The 15,490-nt window shown below is 35.7% G+C and overlaps 1 protein-coding gene and 1 pseudogene across 1 annotated transcript; both read right to left on the reverse strand.

Moving 5' to 3' along the window:
• Positions 1-179: 179 nt before the first annotated feature.
• On the reverse strand, positions 180-8,210 carry LOC110631960 (katanin p60 ATPase-containing subunit A1-like; annotated as a pseudogene).
• Positions 8,211-8,644: 434 nt separating this feature from the next.
• Positions 8,645-15,329, reverse strand: LOC110631959 (aromatic aminotransferase ISS1). The gene is made up of 9 exons (XM_021780013.2): positions 14,201-15,329; positions 13,789-13,836; positions 12,799-12,927; positions 12,407-12,466; positions 11,994-12,150; positions 10,566-10,672; positions 10,359-10,417; positions 9,586-9,694; positions 8,645-9,346 (listed from the first exon to the last, which is right to left on the reverse strand). The coding sequence occupies exons 1-9, from the start codon at positions 14,261-14,263 to the stop codon at positions 8,867-8,869; spliced, it is 1,212 nt and encodes a 403-aa protein (XP_021635705.2). The 5' UTR covers positions 14,264-15,329; the 3' UTR covers positions 8,645-8,866.
• Between the last annotated feature and the right edge of the window lie 161 nt (positions 15,330-15,490).

Genomic DNA, 15,490 nt, shown 5'->3' on the forward strand with positions numbered 1-15,490 from the left:
ACACACTTCCTGATCCCATAAAAAAAATTTAAAAAAAAGAAAAAAAAAAACTTTTAGAAAGTGATTCAACCGAAGCCAAATTTTTCGCTACATTTCAAAGCTAAAGAAAGCATTATCTGGGGGTTTTTCTTTTTCCCTAATTCATGTAACTTACAGCAGTGCAATCACAAGTTACAAAGTTTTGTAAAATAAATCGAATTATATTGCATGAGGGAGGCTACAGATACAAAAATTAGCACAACACATATGAGCCCTTTCCAACAACTGGATTACAATCAATCAAATCACTGTTGAAATACACACAGAACCAGTTTGATTAATTATAGGAAGAAAATGCAACAACAGGTGTCTTCATTTCAACAATGGCAAGATAATACCTCCTTATGCTGGTCCAAATTCTGAAAACCACTTCTCATGCTTCTCAATGTCAGCTGGAGAAACACTTCACTGAACCTTCTGCAAGGCCTCTTCAAAATCACACATCGCTACAGGATCCTTTGAAATCTCATCTTTAGACATGTTTTTGATCTCATCACGGGTCTTTCCAGCTATCTTACGCCTCATGCCATTTAAGGAGGCATCCCGGCAAACATTTGTAAGATCATCTCCACTGTAACCTTCTGTCCGACGAGCCACTTCATCAATATCCGCATCAGGAGCCACCTAATATACAGCATTTTTAACCAGTAAGTACACAAGCTATAGCAGCAAGGCATAATATATGGTCACCTCACAGCAAAAACACCAAACCAGTGACACGATTAGAAATCATAACCTACAATGGATCCTTGCGATAAAAATATTTGAAATAACATAATTGCAAAAAAAACCACATATCCACACATAAACTCATTAATTGCACTATCTGTGCAATACTCCACTTCTAACCACCATTTGGCTACCTCATTTGAGGGATAAATACCCCACCAAAATTTATAAATGACAGACTGTAAATTTTCAGAACTTAAAATACCATATTCATTATACAATCTTGCCACAATCTTTAGATTCACAAATGATAATATTATACTCAGTATAAAATATCAACATAATATTCGGAGTCACACCAACACATGTTTTAAAAAGATGAAATTAAAAACCTTTTCAGAAAAGTGGTGTTAAAAAAACTTCTTCCTCACATCATGGGAAGTACAACTTTCCTTTAAACCATATTTGACCTACAGCAGCAACCCTATTCGTTATATCTCAGATTTTTCTAGCATTTCATTTTCCGGTTCATCAAAACATACTAAAAAAATACACCACCATTCAAGCGGACAACTAAAACCACCTAGGGTATTGCTCATTGCACTTTCCCACCTTGAGATTTCTAGAGTGACCCCTCATCTTTTGCTTTTTTATATAATTCATTCATATTAAAATGGACTTCCATAAAATAATCAGCTGGAATTTAGTACACAGTTAAAATAAGCGAGCAGTTGAAAAAGAATGCATAAATAAGTGAACATTATATTCAGAGTTCATTTATGCATTTTTAGCAGTAATATTTATGAAAGATAATGTCATTTAAGAATTTATATTTTAACTTGAACAGAAAAAGGGGCACAAGAATAAACCTCAAGGAGGCAAAGTATTAAATCAAAAACTACTGTGTGACAAGGCAAAAATTGATCCTCAGCACAAGTGGGATAGTATAGTTTTCCTAACTTGTAATGCATGAAATTAACCAAGAATTGTAATGAAGCAACATCAATATGACTAAAAGAAACAATTGTCAGCCGTACAGTCAATTTACCTCAACAGTTTTCAAATTGATCCTAATAAGCTCTTTACGGCTCTCAAAATTTGGAAGCGGAATATAAATACGCTTCTCCAACCTCCTCCTGCATTGCATAGGCATCAAATTAGATACAGTTATAAGAATAACCATAACAACTTATAACATCTTTCGCAGATATGGGTTAGTAGAGATAATTCAGTCTAGCTGACAATTCCAGGAGTATAAAACTCCTCAGTAAAATCAAAGCATGACAAACCTCAATGCTTCATCTATTTCCCAAGGGAAGTTAGTAGCCGCCAAAACCATCACTATTTTTCGACTGCTATCTTCATTTGTGGAAGTATTGTTTACAACATCTACCTGAACCAGAAGTTCAGACTTGACCCTTCTAGACGATTCATGTTCCCCTGAAGCCCTGAAGTGTTGCAGTCATTCACAGAAAAGAAATATTAGCACAATCCGTTCATATTTCAGTGCAGAGCAAACAACTTCATACATTGGAATCCATATGCAGGTCAGATTATCTCACAAACAAGAAAGGGAGAGAGAGTTTAAAGAATCAATATAAGCATATTGAAAACCTAAAATGCAACTTCCAGCATATGCCATGGATAAAACTCAACTCAACTCAACTCAACTAAGTCTTTATCCCAAAAATTTGGGGTCGGCTATATGGATTCGCTTTCTCCACTCTGAACGATTTTGGGTTAAATCCTCAGAAATGTGTAATGCTTCTAGGTCATGTTGTACTACTCTCCTCCAAGTCAATTTAGGTCTACCCCTTTTTTTCTTTTTATCCTCTAACCTAATGTGCTCTACTTGTCTAACTGGAGCCTCCGTATGTCTACGCTTTACATGACCAAACCACCTCAATCTCCTTTCTAACTTATCTTCAATTGGCACCACTCCTAGCTTTTCTCTAATACTCTCATTACGAACTTTATCTAGTCTAGTATGGCCACTCATCCACCTTAACATTCTCATCTCTGCAACTCTTATCTTAGATGCATACGACTCTTTCAGTGCCCAACACTCACTACCATATAACATAGCACATGTCGTATGGTATGCAGTAAAATTTTCCTTTCAATTTATTGGGAATCTTACGATCACATAAAACTCCCGTGGCACGTCTCCACTTCAACCATCCGGCTTTAATCCTATGACTAACATCCTCCTCACATCCCCCATCTAATTGAAGGACTGAGCCTAGATATTTAAAGTGATTACTTTGGGGCAATATCACTCCATTCAAACTAACTCCTTCTCTATCACCAGTTTGGCCTTCACTGAACTTGCAATGCATATATTCTGTCTTCGTTCTACTTAACTTAAAACCCTTTGCCTCTCTTCAAAGTTCTAGCTTTCTATTGACTCCTTCTCGTGTCTCATCTGTCAAAACAATATCATCCGCAAACATCATGCACCAAGGAATACTCTCTTGTATATGTTTCGTCAGTTCATCTAAAACTAATGTAAAAAGGTAAGGGCTTATGGCTGATCCTTGGTGTAATCCAATTGAGATCGGAAAATCTCGTGTCCCCTCCCACTGTGCGCACAATAGTAGTTGCTCCTTCATTCATATCTTTCAATACTTGTATGTACCTAATAGATACCCTCTTTTGTTCTAACACATTCCATAAGACCTCTCTTGGAACACTATCATAAGCCTTCTCCAAATCAATAAAAACCATGTGTAGATCTTTCTTCACATCTCTATATTTCTCCATCAAGCTTCTAATGAGAAAGATCACTTCCATAGTTGAACGACCGGGCATGAAACCAAATTGATTGAGAGAGATAGAAGTATCATGACGTAGTCGATGCTCAACAACTCTCTCCCACAACTTCATAGTATGGCTCATGAGTTTAATTCCCCTATAGTTTAAGCAACTCTGTATATCTCCCTTATTTTTAAAAATAGGTACTAAAATACTCTTCCTCCATTCATCAGGCATTTTCTTTGAGTTTAGAATCTTATTAAATAATTTAGTTAACCATGCCACTCCCATATCTCCCAAATACTTCCACACTTCAATTGGTATTTCATCAGATCCACAGGCTTTACCCACTTTCATTCTCTTGGTGTAATCAAATTTTTGTGCAACATGAAAACCCAACATAATGCATATAATTGGGATAAAACGAAGATGCATGGAAAATTTTTTCCTGACAAGCAGCAATGCAAAGAGCTAATAGGTTTCATTCCTCCACACTACATAAATGTGAAATAATTACCCCCTGGCATTGCACAAAGAATCAATCTCATCAATGAAAATTGTACTTGGTGCATAAGCTCGTGCCAGATCAAACAAGCACCGCACCATGCGCTCACTTTCTCCACACCATTTTGAAGCCAATGTAGCAGATGAAACATTGAAAAATGTTGTGCCACACTCAGTAGCAATAGCCTTAGCAAGCAGTGTCTTGCCAGTACCCGGAGGGCCAAACATAAGGACACCTTTCAAGGTCTCCTAATTCCCTGCCAAAGAAAAATATCAATAAGCTTCTTTGATGAAAAGATGTCAAAATAAAATCAAAATAAGCCCTGAAGTGTTGCAGTCATTCACAGAAAAGAAATATTAGCACAATCCGTTCATATTTCAGTGCAGAGCAAACAACTTCATACATTGGAATCCATATGCAGGTGAGATTATCTAACAAACAAGAAAGGGAGAGAGAGTTTAAAGAATCAATATAAGCATACTGAAAACCTAAAATGCAACTTCCAGCATATGCCATGGATAAAACTATAGACAAATTTTTGTGCAACATGAAAACCCAACATAATGCATATAATTGGGATAAAACGAAGATGCATGGAAAATTTTTTCCTGACAAGCAGCAATGCAGAGAGCTAATAGGTTTCATTCCTCCACACTACATAAATGTGAAATAATTACCCCCTGGCATTGCACAAAGAATCAATCTCATCAATGAAAATTGTACTTGGTGCATAAGCTCGAGCCAGATCAAACAAGCACCGCACCATGCGCTCACTTTCTCCACACCATTTTGAAGCCAATGTAGCAGATGAAACATTGAAAAATGTTGTGCCACACTCAGTAGCAACAGCCTTAGCAAGCAGTGTCTTGCCAGTACCCGGAGGGCCAAACATAAGGACACCTTTCAAGGTCTCCTAATTCCCTGCCAAAGAAAAATATCAATAAGCTTCTTTGATGAAAAGATGTCAAAATAAAATCAAAATTTCCAGCATGTCATTTAACTCCAGAATCCAGACAATGTGGAAATGCATAAATTAAGGGACAAAATCAGAAGAACCAAGAATTCCAGCAAGATGAGAGTGTGAATTACAATAATAATTTGGCTTCAACCATCAAAGTCTACCCGGAAATATTCAGGCATCCATAGTGGAAGGACAACAGCTTCTTCAAGAAGTCGTTTTGCTTCATTAAGACCTGCAACATCATCCCATCTAACTCCAGGACTAGTTTCAAGACATCCCTTTCAAGCATAGCAGCGAAGTCAGGATCAGGCCCTTCGTATTGTCCCTTCTTAAACTTTCCATCTTCAGCATCACCATTCTAACAGTTGAGTTTGCAAATAAATTCACATGATAGGGACAAGAATGAACGTGAAATAACTAATAATAAAACAACTTATACAACTCTAGTTAACTTAAAATCAGAATGTTCACCAGCAAGTGACACATGAATGATAGAGACTACAAGCATTGCACAAATACTAAGTAGAATTTAACGAAGACTAAAGAAACAAAGACATCCTAAACAGAAAGATGAAACTCTCACAGCTACTTCATCATGTTTTCAGATGTCCTCAGAGTCTCAGACAGACACATTGCCTGAATAGGTTAAAATTATATGGTAATAATGTAGAATTCAAACCCAGAGATAGAGAGAGAGAGGGAGAGAGAGAGAGAGAGAGAGAGAGAGAGAGAGAGAGAGAGAGAGGAGAAGGCACAACCAGTAAAAGGTCTACCAAAATATGAAGAACAGTATATCATGCTCAGGGGGAGGGGAACGGGGAATCCTCCAAGTGCAGGTACATTCTAAAATATTACAAACACTATTATCACATCTAGTTGAACTTACAGCTGAATCTCCCTTGCCAGATTTTCCAGCACCAGTGCCTTTCTTTCCACCAGTAGATGTTCGGATGCCTGAGTTCACCCTGCTTGAAACACCAGTCTTTGGAGCACGACCAGTTGTAGCTGTTCCTGTTGAACCACCACGACCCCAATTCCCATCCTGTGGTGATTTCCTCATACCCACTTGGCCAGCCCTAGCAGGTCTCCTACTCATAGTATCCCAACTTGGAGGCCTCCACACATCAGGATCATCCATGGGAGCAACAGAGGAAGTAGGGTACTCATCTAATGGTTGGAAAACAAAGGATGATTTAGCATTAATTGGTGGTGATGCAGCACGTCGCCCTGTGGGAGTTTCCTTAAATGCCCTTCTCTCGGCATCTAATTGCTTTACAACTTCTGCCTCCTCTGAAATAGCTTTCTTGGCATTCATCCATTTTGTGCTAATTAAAGGATCATCAAGGTTGTTTAAATGCCTAATTCAAGGCAGTAATTGCAAAGCTCCATTAAGATGGATTCAAGCAACCACTAACTTTTACTTCAAATTTATTATAGTATTGCACTAGATATACCATGACAGCATCTAAAATCATGACTCCAATATGTATCAATAGAAAATACCTCAGCATAACAAACAATATAGCTATTATAAGTTTAGGCACTGATATGTCATAGGCTTGTTGTCATTAAATAGGGAAGCAATGAGAGCTATCAGGAACTACTCCATTATTTGAATAAATTATATAGCAAGGAAAACAAAACATATAAGATCATTCACCTATAATCAAATGGAGACCATATCATCAATCTAAATAAAGTAAAATTGTAGATGCCAACTATTAACTTGTAAATTTTCTTCGTATTGAGACCAAATAACTGTGATGAAATACTGCTCACACACAGATGGAGGTATTAAGGAAATTTGAACCACCTATTTCATAGCCCAGCCACCAGTGACCAGACACAGAAAATAACTGGAGATAGGCATGCATGCACTCACATAAACACAAGCTTACATTGTAGGGGAAAAAGATTTTTCCTTCTAAAGTCTCATTAAGATCCACAGATTGTTTCCTATTAACTTCGAGAGACACTTTTTCTTCCAAGAAAGTTAGGGTATGTTTGGCTCAAACAAATTCCATGTTTTGCAAGTTTGGTTTGAAAAAAATATAGATTTCAATTCTGCGCATTCAATTATATGGAAATATAACTAAAATCAAATTCTATCAAACCAGATGGGATTTCAAATGAATTCCACAAAATTAAGATCATTAATTTTTTTAGACCAAAATGCCCATGTCTTTCTCACACATACACTCTCTCTCAACATTTGAAATAAATAATATGAAATTAAATATTGAACTTAATTTGTGCATAAGTATAATAAACTTATTCCTTGCAAAAAAAAAAGTTATGTTAAGGGTATTTTGAAAATAAAAATAACTTAATTCTAAATTATACAGTAAGAATAAATTTTATCTAATATAAAGTTAAGGAAGTAAGATTTTATATTATTATTATTGAGGATATTTTAAGAAATAAGGATAAATAAAATTCAATTATAAAATTATGTCAAATATAAATTATATTGTATTTTAATTTATATCATACCAAGAGCAAGAATTGATTTACAAATGAATCCTTGGTTTCTAGTTCATTTGAACTAAAGGAGGTGTTCATATGCATACTTTCTGAAAAAAAAAAATTTCCCTCGAAACAAACAAATCCAAAGGCCAATTGATTTTCCACTCCCAAGAAAATTTTTCCTCCCCAAAAAAAAAAAAGAAAATCCCAACCTAGCAAACAGAGTGACAGAAAAATCAAAAGCAAGCAACTCCATTTCCACCAAACAAAACATTTCTATATAAATCTTTCACCGAAACAAGCAAGCCATCTCAAATTTTAGAACCACGACGCAAGTTTTTGAACAACAGTATTACAAAAAAAAAAAAAAGGAAAAATTATTACTTGTTGATCTGAGCAATGGCACCATCGAAGAAGATAATGGAAGTGTCGTAGAGACCTTCAAGAGCATACTCTCGAGCCAATTTCAAGTGATCTTGTAATCCAGACAGTGAACTCCCCACCATTTTTATTCCTTCCACACGAATTTCAATTCCCAAAATAAAAAATCTAGCGTCTCATTCCCTCAGTATCTCTCTCTCTCCCTCCTCACCGGATTTTTCTCTCTCTAAAAGATTGGCTTTCCCAGTTGCTTCTCTCTCCTGCGAGCTAGATTGACTTGGCCAGGCATTGAACTTTGGCGGCAACGCTTAAACGATCGACGAACGGTTAAGAGAAAGCTTCGAAATGACTGAATTGTCCCTCTGTAGTTGCGCTGGTCCTGAGTTTGAATCTCTGTCGACCCTTGTCTGGTGAGGTTGCGCCGTAAACGTCGTCGTTTTGCTGGATGCAGATATGAAATGTCAGAATTCTCCTTCAGATTTGTGAGAATTTACAATTAATAGTGCCGCCTATTGGCTTCGGAGGCGCGTGCTGGGGTTTGGGCCAAATGGGTTTTGATGGTATATACAAATTAAAGATGTAGAGAATGTAGAGAATGTAGTAAATAACAAATTTTATTTAAATTTACTAATATTGTTACATTACAAATTAAATAATTTATGAGATCTAATCGAAGACCAGGAGAATGAGATTATTACACTTTGAAGAAATCATCTTTAAAGCAATGAAATCTTCACTAAAAATCAAATCACAACCCACAGACAGCATTTTCATGTTTGGATTGAAACTAAAAGAGTGAGAAAATTTAAATTAGATGGTGAATTTCAACAAAAATGAAATCAAATCCTAACCATGAACATTTTTCAAGCTCTTAAATTCCAATGGATCTAAAATTATTACCATATATACAAGCATTATCCATGTATTGAACAATAATAATATAATCAGAAAAGCAACTGCAGCAAATAGCTTAACAATGCATACATTTACTGAACTATTGTTCTACTTCCAGACATTCAACGGGTCCCTACCCTCCATTTATTCAAATGCACCAGTTGTTAACTTGAACATTGGTGAATGGATTTCACATTTCAATATTGAATGGGCTGTAAAACAGTTAACTCTGTTATTCCATGGTTCACTAGTTCTTCTAACCCTATCCTCAGCCTCTCTGCAGCAGCTTTACAATCAGCCTCTATCAAGCCCCCAAAGGAGATCCTAATATGCCCTGGGCATCCACAAGCACCTCCTGGAATCACAACCACCCCATGCCTTGTAGCAAGCCAGCGAACCACTTTAAAATCATCAAGATATTTTTCAGGAAGCTTTGCCCATAGGTAAATTGCACCTTCTCCACCTTTCACAGCATCTTCCCCTAAAGGGGAGAGAGCTTTCAGAAGAATTTCTCTGTTCCTCACAAGATCTTTCACTCGCTCAGTGACCCACTCAGGTCCCATTTCTAAGGAGTAGAGGGCCAGATGCTGTGAAAGTAATGAGGCACAGATTGGTATGTTGTCCTGAATCTTGAGGAGTTGAGTTGCAAAGCCCTCCACTTCTGATGGATATGCTATCTGCAGAAATACAGGTTATTATTATTATTATTATTATTATTATTATTATTATTATTATTTTGCAGTAGAAACTACAATGCCAACAAGGTAAAAATGCAAAATCTTAAAACTAATTAATCAGTAATTTTATTCTGAGTAACTTACTGTTTAATTCTAAATAAAGCAAAATTTGTACATTGATTTTATGAAAAATAATCCCTCATTATTAATTACCATTGGGCATACAGAGTGTTACTTACATATCCAACTCGCCATCCCATCATCCCATAGGCTTTTGAGAAGGAAAAGATGTTGACAACATGATCGCCTTCTATGCAGGAATGTTTTAGACCATCGTACATAAAATACCTACGAAGAACGTTGTTAAGATCCATAAATTGACACCATAAGCTTCTTTATGTAGGACAAAAATTAACATATATTGTTGATCCTCAAGTGAGATGGATTGGCGCATCAGCGAGAACGTTTAATTGGAAAATCAGCAAGAAACTTTAACAGAGAGCAGAATGTATCCTAATTTATTGATGACTATGACACCATCATTACCATTTTTTTGTCATCTTTTTTTTCGTTCACCACTTTCTGGAAAGTCACAGCCATGTAGTTTTTATATGTATCTTTATTTATTCAGAGAACACAATGTTCTACTTTTGATCACTCATGCATGCTAATAAACAATGTTTACTACGTGTGAACTTCACATTCACAAGGTAAAATAGTAAATCAATGTGCGAATTCAAATAACAATCATTTCACAGTATAATAAGTTTGAAACATGAATAATGAGTAATTCCTGAATGAACAGCCCTGTCTATATCAATAAACTTTTCCTAATAAAGCACCAAATAAGTTAATTATGAATCAATTCTATCACGTTTTAAAGATATTTGTAGATCGTAAGTACTTCTCCTCTCCCTTGATATTCATTAGGATATATCTAAATACAATAAAAAAATTAACATGAAAGTAGCTGTTATATCAAACACATCTATGATACAGACAGAAGACTTACTCATAAGTATTATCTACAACAAGCCAGGATCCAGCTTCTCTGCATAGATCTGAAATCCTCTACTCAATACAAAGGAAGGTCCTACTTAGAATATTTAAAAAGAGTAGAACAAGAATATATACAGATATGTAAGGCCTTTTAGAGTGTGTGTGTGTGTGTGAATGTGAGAGAGAGAGAGAGAGAGAGAGAGAGAGAGAGAGAGAGAACCTTGAGAAGGGGCTCTGGAATGTATGTCCCCGTTGGGTTACCAGGGTTAACAACAGTCACGACCTTTGGAACTGGTCTAGTTTCTGACAGTGTCCTTTTCAACCATTCTGAAATTCAAAGCAACATTGACAATAGTCCAACCAAAAACAGACTACAGCAGAAAGAATGCACTTTCATACAACTTATGTCAAATAAACATCAATCTCCAATATTCCTTATTCAAGCTATCACACACTGCATGTATTTTTTTATGGTCCAATGGCTGGCTTACTCAATGCTCACCACCCATAAATCCCTATCCCTATGCAATGGTTTTAACCTGAGACCTCCAAGTTGAAATCCAATGTTTTGACTACTGAACAGTCCTTTCAGGGATCTCACTGCACTATTGCATACACTTATCAACCGAGGTGTGTATTACTTGACAGCAAAAATCAAAATAGATATGAAACAAAGAAATTTAACCAAAAATTGCCTGATTTTTAATAATTAAACCTCTTAAATTTCAATTCTTAAGTAAAATAAAAAGGTGGGCACAACCCAAGCTCCTCAGCTATCTCAAATATGCCTCGAAACTCTACCATAAATGAAAGTACTTTTAACTACTTTTAAAAACAGGGTTGCTTAAATCCTGAAGTATAATTCTCTATCCACATAAAAAAAATTTAGATTAACACACTAAACTCCCATTTGGCATGATGCCATTGATTAATTGTGACACTGAAGCCACATGATTTGTCAGCACATAGTGGGAATACCAGGAATCTGAAGATTTTATAAAGATTAAAAATATAATGGAACATGCATGCATGTGGGAGTAGAAAACTAACTTTCATAATTACAAATCAAAATATTTCATACTTGAAATGCAAGAAGATAACCATTAGTTAGCAGATTTTTGGTGCCATAGATTTCATAAGTAGACATCACTTAGCCTTTTTTGGGGGAAAAAGTAAGGGTGGCATTGAAATGGAAAGAATTTTTCATTTTTTATTGAAATTATTGCAATGTCCTTCAGTTTTTTCAAAAAAAGAATTAATCACAAGGGCAAATAAGTAAATGCAACAATTTAGCCCATTTTGAGTTGGAAACATTTAGTGGGCCCAAGGCTAAAAATTCTCCCTTATTTTAATTTCTCCCTCTTCCCTTCATTTTCAGCTCTTCCCAAACACACTGTTAGAATAATTTAAAAGAAGTCCAAAAAGCCTAACTCCATAAATAATTGAACTTCATGGGTAATCACACAATCACAAAAGAAGACTATGAAAATTAGATTGGACTCTGTCCAAAGCATACTGATTTGAAATAAACGATGGACCTTTCAGATAAATGCTCTATGCTGCTACAAAAAATATATATATAAATATATATATATATACACAAAAAAAGGTGCAAGCGCTATGCAACAAGCAGTTGATCAGGCTTCACCTGCATCTGGATGAAGTGTCTTCACATTACCAGGACCCACTAAAATATTAGTGACGCCTGTCATCTGGAAGGACATATATGCATTGAAATAGTATGGAGCAAACATGACTACAGAATCCCCAGCATCACACAATGCAAGAACAAGATTCACAAATGCCTGCCATTACGCAATGGAAATATATATTCAGAATTTTGAAGTACATATGAGAATTAAGATATTCAGCCTTGAAATATAAAAGATAACTATTTTTCACAACCCACGAAATTTATTGATTCTAGTTGACAGATCCAAAAAGCACTAAAGACATCATTAATTTTCATATCTTCCTCTCATTAACCTATATACTTCTTCATTTCTATTCTAACTTTACAGAGAATGAACAGCATTAATTTTGGAAAACACAGTTAATCACCTGATTTGCACCAGCAGTAACCATAACTGAAGATTTCACCAATTTATTTTCCTTTCGCAGCTGCAAAACAAATAGAAATTATTGGTAAACGTTATACAAACACAACACAACCTTCCAGTTGTAGTTGATATTTTCAAGAATACTGTTTTCAGACCAGGGAAAAAAATCAACTGGGAAATGAGGTTGTTGAAGTATTTGAAAGATTTTATGACTTTGCAGTGCCCATAAAGCAGAAAAAATAGCATCCTTGATCATTATTGCAGAAGCATAAATAAGAAATACAGCAGTGCACAGATAACAGAAATTTTCTAGCCAGCCATTTATTCAAGTACTTTGGCTCATTAGCCAACAATAACCAGTTGGTAAAATTTTGAAAATTTTAAATCATATACCTTCACTGTCAATGCCTCCCTGAGTTCAGTGATACCCTCATCAGCACCATAACGACTAATTGAAGGGTCCCATACAAGTTCTTTCACCTTTTCTAATGCCTGTTTGGGCGGTTGCCAATGAACAACCCCCTATAGCAGTGCACATTTCAACCAAAGAACAAGAGTCGATTAGCCCAAAAAAAGTTATTACATGGCAATCAGAGGGAAGAAAACCGAGACCAAGTAAAGCCAATGTATTCCAGTTGATAAACAAACTTAGATAATCAAAACTGTATTCTCTATTTTATCTAACAATGCAAATTTCTAAACATAATATTATCTTTCCAAGAAATTTGACAAGAAAATTCGACCAAAACAGTTAAATTTGTTAGTCTTAGGCAAACAAATGAAAGAGGGAAACACATATCATGCAAAATGGCCTAAAGTTTGATAGTCAGGAAATGTCCAGTGTGTTGAGAATTTTGGGAATAACTTATAACCACTAGTCATGATTTTGCTTTAGAGTTTGAGATAAGACTTTGGATATGGATTTCATTTAATCATTTTCAAAATACTAGGGTTTACAGGAAATTCTAAAAAGTCCCACTTTCTTGTGGTTTCTATTTAAGCAAATCCAAATACAATAATGGTAAAAACAAGTTTTGAAGCTTACAAGTTCCCAAATAAATTGAGGAAATTAGTTTCTGTAGAAGCATTCTGAAACAAAATTTTCTTCATTATTTTCACTTCACTCTTTCTGCTTTTAAAAATATAAAATTTCACTTTCACTATCTGCATCAAACATGCTTGTCCTCAAAGAAGACGGTGAACTATCCCCAATTCTCAATACTCATGGTTACAATATTCAAGACTCAAAAACATATAACAATTAAGCTTTGGAAGCTACAATAGAAACCACCCATTTCTTATTTTTCAATAACATTATATCATAGTATAAAACAACAACAGTAGTATGGTATGGGAAAAAGTAAAAGGAAAAGGGGGGAAAACCTGGGCCAAAGACATGGCATTTTTCGCTCCTCGGATCAATTCCTGTATCTGCAAAATAAAGGCAGCCCACTTTTTCACCATCAAGCCGCCTACTTTCTCATAGGCACACATTATGAGAACACTTCATTCACAATGTCGCACTTATCACATTCATATAGGTATGTGTATGTGCATAATCTCCCACTTCCACCAAAAATACTCTTTTTCGTGCCATACACCCAATAGAACACTTCCCCCAGGCAACACACAAAGCATAAACAAATTCCCATTCTCCGGGTTAAAAGCAACTATATGGTATTTAAACACTATGCCCAATACACTGTACATATACATAAGCAGCATGAGAGTGTGTGCCTGTATGCATTTGATAAGAACAAACAAAACCCAGAAACCCAAAATGGATTGTTAATACCTGAACCATGACCGGCATCTCAGTCTCCAAAGCCCTCGTGGCAAGCTTTCCATAGGAACCCATCTCTGTTTTTCCTTCGACACAAAATCAACCAATAATCTCTCTCACAAATCTCAGAGATAAGCTCTTGTTTAACCCCAATTCTCTTTGACCCACCTGCTAAAAAGCCTCTAAGACACCCCCAAATTTAACAACTTTTAGCACAAAATGATGAAGAGAGCGATAGGCTTTGCTTTATAAGGTTAACAAACGAGTTAGGCAAGTCTCAACCACCCCCACCAAGCAGACTAATATAATGTACAAGTCAGGTATAATATTAGTTGCGCACGCCTCGCTGCTTCTTTGTATGCTACTCAAGCCAAAAGGGCCAAAATGCGTAATCGCTATTTGTGAGTGCTAAGTTTTTTATTTGTTTTCCCCTTTTATTGTTCTTTACTTTGCTTTTGTCTGTTTTCACTTCGAACGTTGACCAGCAAAGAGTGAAAGTATATAATATGAAATTAGAATCGAAATCAAAATGATTTTGCTCTCCTAGCAAGAACAATGAACAACAATATGTCTAGCAGAGACCAACAAATTAATAACAAAGCAAACTTTTTCTTCCCTCCTAGTTAATATGATGAAAATATAAATACCCAGAAAAGAAATTACCCTAATCTCTATAAGCGTTGTGACAAAACAGGCTTATTTTTGTGGGAATTTGAGAACAGGTATAAACAATTGAGCCGAGAATCTCCTAAAAATGCGCTTTTCCAATTAATTACAATATCATAGACGAACAGAGTAGCAGAAACCGAGGATCTACAACGTGCGTGTAGAATACTTCCTTTCCCAGATTATCCTTCCCGCAAATTCAACTTCACAGTAAACCCTTTTGGAAAATTTGGAAAGAAAATGGAGGAAAGATAATAAGAAGAAACAAACAGAAAGTAATTGGTGATGAAATAAATAAAATTTTTGGTAAATTCAATTCAGGGGATTGGAGAGAGTTTCCGTGGAATTGGAGAGCTTAGAAGTGTACTGTAAAAGACAAGTAAAGAGATAAGACTGCTGATAATATCGGTACTCGCTAATGAAGCATGAAAATGGGCACACGTTAGAGGGAATGTGGAGAGAGAAGGTCCTGTGGGATTCAAGGAGAGAAGCTTTTGATTTGTCAACAAGTAAATAGGAGCCCCACAAAACGACATTGAAATTGCTTGGATTTTGTGCAAGAGCAAAGATGACTTTTTTTTAAAAAAAAAATTGAGATTTCATTAAATGGAGAAGAAATAAAAATATAGCTTACGG

Source organism: Hevea brasiliensis, chromosome 6, assembly GCF_030052815.1.
Source record: "Hevea brasiliensis isolate MT/VB/25A 57/8 chromosome 6, ASM3005281v1, whole genome shotgun sequence".
In the NCBI taxonomy this organism is placed as follows: domain Eukaryota; kingdom Viridiplantae; phylum Streptophyta; class Magnoliopsida; order Malpighiales; family Euphorbiaceae; genus Hevea; species Hevea brasiliensis.